This window comes from Solanum stenotomum, chromosome 11, assembly GCF_019186545.1.
Source record: "Solanum stenotomum isolate F172 chromosome 11, ASM1918654v1, whole genome shotgun sequence".
NCBI lineage: Eukaryota > Viridiplantae > Streptophyta > Magnoliopsida > Solanales > Solanaceae > Solanum > Solanum stenotomum.
In genome coordinates, this window is record NC_064292.1 from 55,189,024 (window position 1) to 55,199,152 (window position 10,129).

A 10,129-nucleotide genomic window follows, 5' to 3' on the forward strand; every position below is an offset into this window, starting at 1 on the left:
CCCGAGTCTTGGCTCCGCCGTACATGTCCTTTATCGCCCTAATAAAAATCATCGGGACTCCTTTAGCCTCCAAGCACCTCCAGAAGACATTCCTCAGTACTTTGTCATAGGCCTTTTCAAGGTCAATGAACACCATATGTAGGTCTCTCTTCCTTTCTCTATATCTTTCTACCAGTCTACGCATAAGATGAATGGCTTCGGTAGTCGAACGTCCCGGCATGAATCCAAACTGGTTCTCCGAGATGGACACCCCTCTTCTCACCCTCATCTCCACCACTCTCTCCCAAATCTTCATAGTATGGCTCAACAATTTGATATCCCTGTAGTTGGTACAGTTTTGGATATCACCCTTGTTTTAATACAACGGGACCATTGTACTCCACCTCCATTCATCAGGCATTTTTGCTGTCTTAAAGATAACATTAAACAGCCCAGTTAACCACTCTATGCCTGCCTTGTCCATGCTCTTCCAAAATTCCACATGAATCTCATCGGGTCCGGTCGCTCTTCCCTTGCTCATCCTACTAATAGCCCGTTTAACTTCCTCGGTCCTAACGCACCTACAGTACCCAAAATCCCAAAGTCTTTCAGAGTGCGCCAAATCACCCAATACAATGTCTGTTTCCCCTTTTTCATTTAAAAGTTTGTGAAAGTAGCTTCGCCATCTTTGCTTGATGGAGGTCTCTTCCACCAGTATTTTGCCTTCCTCATCTTTGATACACTTCACTTGGTCCAAGTCGCGCGCCTTCCTCTCTCTTGCTTTTGCGAGCCTATACAACTTCTTCTCCCCACCTTTGTCCCCCAGCTCGACATACAAGCGTTCGAAAGCTGCCGTCTTCGCCTTCGTAACAGCTAACTTGGCTTCTGTCTTTGTCGTCTTATAGACTGTCTTTTTACCATTGAATCAGTAAAATAATAATCTAAATGGATGTCCATGGACAGGGATGTGGTAGCGAGATAGCAGGGGAAGGGTTTTGGTGGGTGGGTCCGTCGGAATTAGAGATTATTTTAAACTTTTTTTAATAGTAAGTAATTTTATTTTTCCTTCACATTATAATAGTTTTCAAAATAATTTTTTTTTAATCTAAATAACACATGTCATTATTTAATTTGTCAAATTGCAATGTCACCGCAAGTGTATTTCACTCATATTATACTTTTAGCTAATTGTCTAAAAAATGTTCAAATGGTTCAAATCTGAAGGGGTAGAGGTGTTCAATAGGTACAAGCCTCAATTTAGGTGTCTAAGTGAATTATGCGGACAACTTTAAGTGTCTGACGATGACTTAAGCCTTAAAATTTATTAGAATAGAACTTTTCTTGTATTTTGATGTTATAGTATTTTTATATAAATCTATTTTTAAGAGTATAGAGGTTATTCAATTATAGTTTACCATTTGTTTTATTAAAATAAAAGGCAAAATTACAAATCATAACACTATTTTCTCCTAGTTTACATAATTTCATTTTACAGATTCATTAATTTGCTTTTGAAATTTTACAATGGTTAGTTTATTTTTATCATCTATATGCATGGTTACATAGTGTCTTTAATTAGAGAGTCAAATAATATTTTTCACAATTTTCTTTTTTGCAAATTTCATTAGTATAACACTATCAATTACTTTCAAAATATTCAATTTTTAAAAATAAAATAAAATAAAATAAAATAATATATATATATATATATATATAACTAATGTGCTTATCAAGAGCAAAGGTTCCATAATCATATGATATACCAATAAGTAATATTTGATGACATCACAACTCATTTGTTTTCCTTATGTGATGATGGTATATTGTCAATGTCCCGGGAACTTGCCTTATCCAACCATTCAGAATATCCTGATGAATCTGATATTCATTTTTTCTTGGTACCTCTTGGTGGCTTATGGGATGCATCTAATGCAAATGGAAAAACACCAAATGACTATGGCATTATCAGTTTAGGATTCGGAGAAAAGAAGAAATTTGGAGTTCGGTTTGTTGTATAAAGATGAAGCTGAGCTTTGCAATGGGGTAAGATGATGATAGTGAACACCATGAAGAGGCCAGTTGCTCCTCATCTAAGAAACAAAGGTAACAAGTAGATTAAATATAGGTATATACCTCAGGAATTTGTTGTCTCTTTATGTATAAATTATTTCTTCTCATTCTCTCCCCTATTGGCAGGAGCTCATCAATGGGTGAAGCTGAGGTTCGTTTTCCCTCGTGATCTCTTTCAGTTCCTTTTATGAAAGAATGATAGCTTTTCTATCTAGTTGTCTATTACGTCACATAAGGGATTATTAGTCAACGAGTCTTGCAATAATTGAGTGCTAGATAGTTAAGCCAAAAAAGGTACCTTGCAGCTCTTTACTCTCAAGCTAGCTTTTGGGTTGAGTCAAGTCCAGGTGCCATATCTTTACATAGTGCAAAATGAGAAGAGAAAAATGGTGCCCCCAAGGCCTAGCTCGAGTGGCAAAAGGTGGAGGATTTGTGACTTAGGTCGCAAGTTCAAGCCCCACACCATGCAAAGTGAAACCCAGTATTTAAGTGGAGAAGGGTAGAGGGTCGGGCCCATTATCCACCGAGTTTAGAACGTTGTGATTGGTCCAAAGGGCAGGTCGCAGATGGATTTCTCGGTTATAAAAAAAAAAGAATAAAGAAAAATGGTACTTTTGAGAACAGAACCGGTGACACTGTCTATGAAAGGCCACTTGTTTCCTCTGCCTAAGCAAGAGATTCGTGAAAGAACTTGGGTATGCAATAATTCATTTCTTCTTAAATTTCATTTCGAAATATAATCACATTTTTCAGTTTTTGACAAAGAGATGACCCGAAAAACAAATTGCAGATGAATGGAAAGATAACTTTGCCAAAACAGGTGGATGAAAGAAGCCTCGATATCCAATGTAGCTCCAACTCTCGAGTTCAAGCAATTTCCCTCCCCACCATCAAGTTCTACTGAACTAGAAGAGTAGTCTCCGTTGATATGTACTGTCAAATGTTACATGGTGGAAGCAGCTTGTTAATTACTGAAAATGGTCAATCCAGCATGCGGATTAAGTAGTTCGGAGGACTGAGTTTAGAGCAACTCCAGTTTTAACGGAACAAAAGAGGTACTTCTTTTGAAGGGAAATGTGAAACATAAGATGTCGTGATCATTGCAGATTAGGCAAAGGTTTGTTATTCCCAAAGGTAGACGCTGATCCATGGCTACAAAAATTACTAATAGTTCAGTTTTTACTTTTGGAGAAATCTTTCTTTTAACTTTTAAATTTTTTATGGTAGGGATCGGAGTTGGGTAAAAAAAACGAAACAATTGATGTGAGCTAGACAGTGCAGGAAGCTGGAGTTCGAGGTGAAGGTGAGGTTTGTTCACTCTCCTGAAGGTGTAAAAAAGCAACAAAATTTGTGTTAACTTGCTCATTACATCGGATAATAACAGAATACTAATTGTAGCAGAGTTAAAGGCTTATGATTTTTCTAATTTCTTGAAAAATATTGAGTCCTTGAGTATCATACCAAATGTTAAGTAGAAGCCTTTTCCTCTCAAAACTGCATGCACCAATTCAGGGTTAGATGTGATGTGATCGTTTCAAATTAAGAATGTACATGATCTTTTTTATCCAACTGTCTGTTGTTTCTTGTTGAAATCGATCTTGATAAAGTAATACAAACATCTATATCTCCATTACTTTAAAGTGTTTTTAACAAGTTCTAGTTTTTTCCCATTCGGTGTACGGTACCCGTCATAGGGGCTCCGGTTAATGCAGTTTAACTAACAGCTTGTTGGAACTGATTACCAGTTTTGGTCCTTTTAAGTTTGTCAAATGTTAATCCATAAAATATTTATCAAACACTTTTTGATAGATTTAAACAGAAACAACGGGAAAAATATTTAACTTTAAACATCAAGAAAGTCCCCTCAAAATATTAAACATGCAACACAAAAGACTACATTGGACATTAAAAAAATATAGAAAACAACAAAAGTTATACTAAAAAAACTACACCAGACTCTAGAAATAAATTAAAAATAGGAAAAACTATAGGAATAATACCTTTAAATGTGAGTTTCTCCTAAATTACATTTGTGTTAGCATCTTCTTCTTTGTAGGACCCATAGTATTTTAGATCACTTTTTCCATTCATAATTTAAAAGGACAATCTCTTTCACTTTTTCTTTCTCACTAACTTTCCCACTTCCTTTTATTAAAGTTGGCATCAACATGGATTCAATAATTCCTTGGGCATATATTCAGAAAGATAGATAAAATTGTATGTTTTCTTTACTTGTATTTATGCTGTTTTTTATCTGACAAAATTGATGTATACGAAGGTCTTGAGATACGCTGGAGTTGTCGAACTGCAAATATACAATAAGGTTGGGGTGCTAGCTACTCTTACGAGGTGAAGTTGTGGTTAGTCCTCCTCTTATTCCATGAGAGCATGATGCTTTTAAAGTTAAAACAGTTCCCAAATAAAGAAGAGTGTCATATTTTTCTGGAACAGAGTGTCGTATTAAAGAGTTCCCAAATACAGAAAAACTTTGTATAACAAACAAGAGTCTCTGTATTACATGAGATAAATGACAGCAGAAAATGATACATAAAGTGACTAAATAACATATTTTGGATACACTTGACATAACAGGTTGTTATAGCCTAGTGATTTCAAATGTCTTGAATGCATGTGTATTTAGATATCTTTAATGAGCCAATGCTTGCGTGTTCAAATCTCACTTGAGACAATTATTTTTTCCTTTTAAAAAAGAGTTTTTGTTGTTTAACTTTTGGACCCTCTTCGTGAAATTCCTAGCTCCGCCACTAGTGATTTCAGGGCACTTTGTAACAGAACAACTAGACTCTTGGCCCGAGAAAGAATATGGGTATGCAATAATTCATTCTATTTGAATTTTGTCGAAATATAATCACATACTCTTCCGTTTGCAGATGAATTTGCGCAACAAGAAAATGGTCACTCTAGCAGGCGGATTAAGTAGTCCAGAGCAATTCCAACTATATATATTGCTCAAACTCTCCAAAAATATTGTCACACTCTTGTCGAATCCTCAGCTTTTGGAGGATTCAACACATATCCATTGATATTTTTAGAGAGTCTGAGCAACTTAGAATTCCTGTACTTCTTTTAGTGTAGTACTTTTTTTTTTTCATTAATAAATAAAAGAACCTTCGAAGAGAAGAGTACAAGCAATGGAGGCTAGACCTTACCTTACCGAACCTATTGCAATAATAAACCTCTACTACTTAACAAGCATGAAGAAAAAAAGAGCTAGAGAAAACTAGGTATTCTATGATCATCGTAGAGTTTATAGTATTCTCTATAATGATATTACGTACAAATGAAGATACTTAAGTAATGCAAGAATATAAAAGTTAAGAATGAGATTGAGTTATTAGCCTCAAACTTCAATTTATATATGTATGAACTAAAAAGGATAGTTTGCCCGTCAAAAGTAACCTGAAGTAGTACTCAATGTTGGTTTTCTTAGAATATATTTTCTAATTTATTTTTTTGGTTTTTTATCTGGTGTCTAGTACCCGCATTAGAGCTCGACTATTCTGAATTCACGCCACGTAGGGCCTCATTTGGAGAAAAGCGCTCTCTACCAAGGATTTTTCTATAACCAGGATTCGAACACAAAATCTGTGGTTAAATGGGGAGCAACCTCATCTGCTCCACCACATCCTTTGTGGGTTTTTATAATGTATGGTAAAAAATTACACTAGGCGCAAAAAGTTTTTTGAAAAAATAGCAATAATTACATCTTCCATTCAAGTAGGAGTTTTTAAAGTCAAAGTCATCTACTTTTTGTGTAATTAAAGACAAATTTAAATTAATTTTTGGCAGAGGTTGGTGTTTGTACTTGTGGAGTAATAAATTCCGTGGTGGAGTTAGGAGTCTAGTGAAAGGTGTGCAAATACTTTTTAGTTGTGTTAAGGAGATACTACATAATTTTCTAGCGATGTGTGTGCACTAAACCATCCTTCACCTAAAGTGGCTCCCCGCCCATGACAATAATTCCATTTAATTTCTCCTAAAATTTTGTTTCTTCTCATTTGGGATACTCTTTTTCTTTGAAGCTTCATCCGATTGTACTTTTAGCTGTCCGGATCCGGCTTCTCCATTTCTCTTCTCTCCATTTTCCCCAAGTTCTAGCTTGAATTGGAGACACATGTCACAATTTAGAATAAATGGTTGAGAATTGAGATCTAATTGATTAAAATAAAATCCTAACCATACTTATTTACTTTCATATATTTGCTTCTTAAATATTTTAGCAATCCATTATATTTTCCCAAAATATATTTAAAAAAATTCTTTACTGCCCTGCATACATATTTAAAACTTTTACAATTTTTTTTTACTTTTTTGAAAAAAATTATGATAAAATTAAATGTTTTTATTATTCTAATAGAGTATTAAAACCTAAAGTGTCTATAGAGCAATATGGACTCCATTTAGGGAGTAAGAAAGAATATAAAGTTGAGTGACAAAATTTATTTTACCCCGAAAATTAGAAAAAAAATGTCAGGTCATAATTTTTATTTTTTTTATTTGGAAAATATTATTTGAGAAATGGCAAACGTTAGGGAAAAAGGTAAAAAATCAGCAAATAAATACTCTAAGTAATTAAGAAAAGAAATTCTTTTAAATATATTTAGGAAAAATATAATGTAAATCTAGAATTGTTGGATTACAAAAATATTTAAGAAACAAATATATGAAAGTAAATAACTATGATTAGGACTTTGCTTTAATTAATTAGATCTCAACCATTAATTCTAAACTATGACATGTGTCTCCTCCAATCAAAGCTAGAACTTGGGGAAAATAGAGAGAAGAGAAATGGAAAGGAGCCGGATCCTAGCTATCCATTTCGTAGTCCTGGGCCTAAAGGACAAGTTTTTTTTTGCCAAAATTCCAAAAAAGGACAGAAAATAAATAAATTAAAGAGCAAAGGGGTAAAGACACATGATCCCCACACCTTACCCCAATTTTTTTAACGCGGTTAACAATGTAAAATGGAAGGCACGTGTGAGGCCACGCCTTGTAAGGCGCATGGCTCTCACGCCTTCCTCCTAAGTGGAGCCCTCCCCTGGCAGCCCCCCATACTCCCTTTATTTCTTTTTAATTGTCACACTATGACTTTCGAGAGTTAATTTGACTAATTTTTTAAATTAAATTAAATTAAATTACATTAATTTAATATTTTAAAATAAAATTTAAATATTCAAAAAACTATATAAAAAGTAATATATCGAAACTTTTTTGTTGGAATTCGTCAACTTCATGCACAATTTGTCAGCACTTTAATCCATGTCACAATCAAATATAAGTGTGTGGAAGGCGTGAAGAAATTTCCTACTACTTACTATGGATGAGTAATATTCAATGTAAATGTACTAGTTGACAACTGGGAGGTGAAGATACTGGTAAAATAATTACGCGAGTTACTTGTACTAACTTTTGACAAGGGGGAGAATAATCACTTTTTAAATTGATAAAAGGCTAAAGCATGGCCATTCGATCCTAGAAGAACTCTTGAAAGCTTTCAAATACTCTCAAGTTGCCCTCGTCATTTTCCCTTAAATGAAAGGAAAGATACGTTCTTTTTTAACAGACTCAAAAATAAAAAAAATAAAACAAACAAATTGAAACGAAAGGAGTATTTTCTATTTCCATCTGGAGGTGACAAATTTCTTTGTTTGTTACAAAACAACTAGATTCTTGGCTTGAGAAATAGATTCACAAAAGAAGTTTGGTATACAATAATCCAATCTTCTTCAACCTAACAAATATTTAAATAACTCCGATTTTAATACAGGTGATGTGACACCTCTCTTGAAACCAATGTAGCTCAAGTGGTCGAGCAACTATTGTTCCTTTGGTCAATCCATCAGACGGATTAAGTAGTTCACAGAAGTGAGTTTAGAACAAAAAGACGTATTAGAGGTAGTATTGATAGGATTGTATATCGTCTGTTTCTTATCTGTCATTCTTTCTGGGACGAACTAAAAAAAAAGTGAATCATATAAATTGAAACAGAGAAATTAGTTAATTACAATTTTTTCCCAAATAATAACCAATCAAAAACAGGGATTGTGAAAAATGATAAAGTTGATTTTTGGAATATCATGGATTGTTCTAGTATAGTTTCTAGAATGGTCTAGTGTAGTACCTAGAATAATTATCTTAAAGAAATATCTAGTTATTTTAGAGAAGTTGCCTTAAAGAGATATCTAGATATTCTAGAGAAATTGCTAGAAGATAAGTTCACTAGAACTTTTTTGTAGATATCCTAAGAAGATATTTTTAGTAAATGTAGAATAGTCTAGAGCTTGTAATATCTAGAACCATCCCACACAAGTATAAATAGGGGTGACCATTGTCATTTGTATACAACCCAAGAAATCCAAGAACAACTCAAATAAAAGAGTCTTCTTACATAAACAAGTTCTCCTTCTAGCTTCCTCTTCCTTAGTTGAATCTTCGGATCTTAGTTAACGATATATCTTGGGCTAGCAGAAGGATTCCTTGATTATACTTTTCTTCTGCTATTCTGTACAGGGATATGGCCCAATTTTTCTTATGGTGAGTCCATAAATAAAAAGAATTATTAGTTAATTACAATTATTAAATGAGAGATCGAATAATAATAATGATTATGGTTGAGTCATAATTATTCCTTCATTCTTAATTAAATATTTTGAATTTGTAAAAAAATTCAAGGTCTCTTGTCAAGGTACCCCCAAGAATCTTCCAAATAGAGTTAAAAGTATATTTTTATTATATCACTTATTATGTTGAGATTCAGAGATGAGTAAGTGTTTTTGTAAAGTTTTAAATGATTTCATTCCTTTATCCTTTACATTCAGTTGATTTTATGTTTTATCTATTGCAGTCTTATCAGTTCAGTTATTTGTTTACTCATCAATATTGCATACTCGTACATTTCATGTACCGATGTCATTCGACCTACATCCTTTTATGATGCAGATACATGTGTTAAGGATTATCAACAGGCGCTTCGTTGAGATCACTCTACACTCCAGTTAGCTTTGGTGAAACTCTTAGTATCCCAGAGGTCTCCATATTTACTTTCTAGTCAGTTGTCTTGAGATGTCGTGGGTCTTGTCCCTACATCCATCTTGAGTAATAGAGGCTTCATAGATAGACATAGTTGAGGAGTTTTCTATAATTACTTTCTTTTGAGTATTGTACAGACCTTTTTAAAGGTTGAGTATTTGAGTTCCATGAAATAAATTTAGTTTTAAGCTTATGTATGCTTGAGTTAGTTTTCCGCTTGTAGTCAATCAGGATGAGGGTTCGCTTGGGGACCAACAATGGTTCTCGAGTGCCGGCCACGTCCAGGGTGTAGGCTCCGGGCGTGACATAGATTACTGGGAGGTGAAGATACTCGTAAAACAATTACGAGTTACTTGTAAGAACTTTTAACAAGGAGGAGGATAATCACCTTTTAATTGATAAAAGGCTAGAGAATGTCGATTCCTAGAAGAACTCTTGAAAGCTTTCAAATACTCTCAAGTTGCCCTCGTCATTTTCCCTTAAATAAAAGGAAAGATACGTTCTTTTTTTTTAAAATAAAAATAATTGAAACAAAATGTGTATTTTCTATTTGAATTTTAAATAGAATTACAAGCTAAGGCAACCAAATTTCTCATTTTCCATTCATAAATGAGGGCCGTCTAATTCACTTTTTCCATTCATAAATGGGTTTGTACTTTTAGCTGTCCATCATGTACATATCACTTTGGAGTTTTGGGTCTTTGAAGGAATTTCCTACTTCCTTCTATTAAAGTTGGATGAAAATATTAAACAAATTGATTTTTTTGTTTATAAAGGACTAGATTCTGTGCTTGATAAATAGATTTGCAAAAGAACACATGTAGCATTTTCCATATAATTTGATTCATCAGATATTTTCCAAAGTACAGTCTTTTGTTGTTGCAGCTTCATCCACTTATATTTTGAGCTGTCCATTTTGTTTGTGGATCCCATAGCAATAATTCAATACTAGACCCCATCTTCCTGTATATATTATAATAATATAACTTTGTCCCAAATATCATCAATTCTATCTATCCACACACTTCTA

At 33.8% G+C, this 10,129-nt stretch overlaps 1 protein-coding gene across 1 annotated transcript in view; it reads left to right on the forward strand.

Annotated features, from left to right (window-relative positions):
- Window positions 1-1,808: 1,808 nt before the first annotated feature.
- Window positions 1,809-10,129, forward strand: part of LOC125846076 (TMV resistance protein N-like) — a 9,568-nt gene continuing 1,247 nt past the window's right edge. Inside the window, exons 1-2 of the mRNA XM_049525531.1 lie at window positions 1,809-1,984; window positions 2,176-2,200. Of these exons, the coding sequence (XP_049381488.1) occupies window positions 1,809-1,984; window positions 2,176-2,200 (201 nt within the window). The remainder of the gene's footprint in view (window positions 1,985-2,175; window positions 2,201-10,129) is intronic.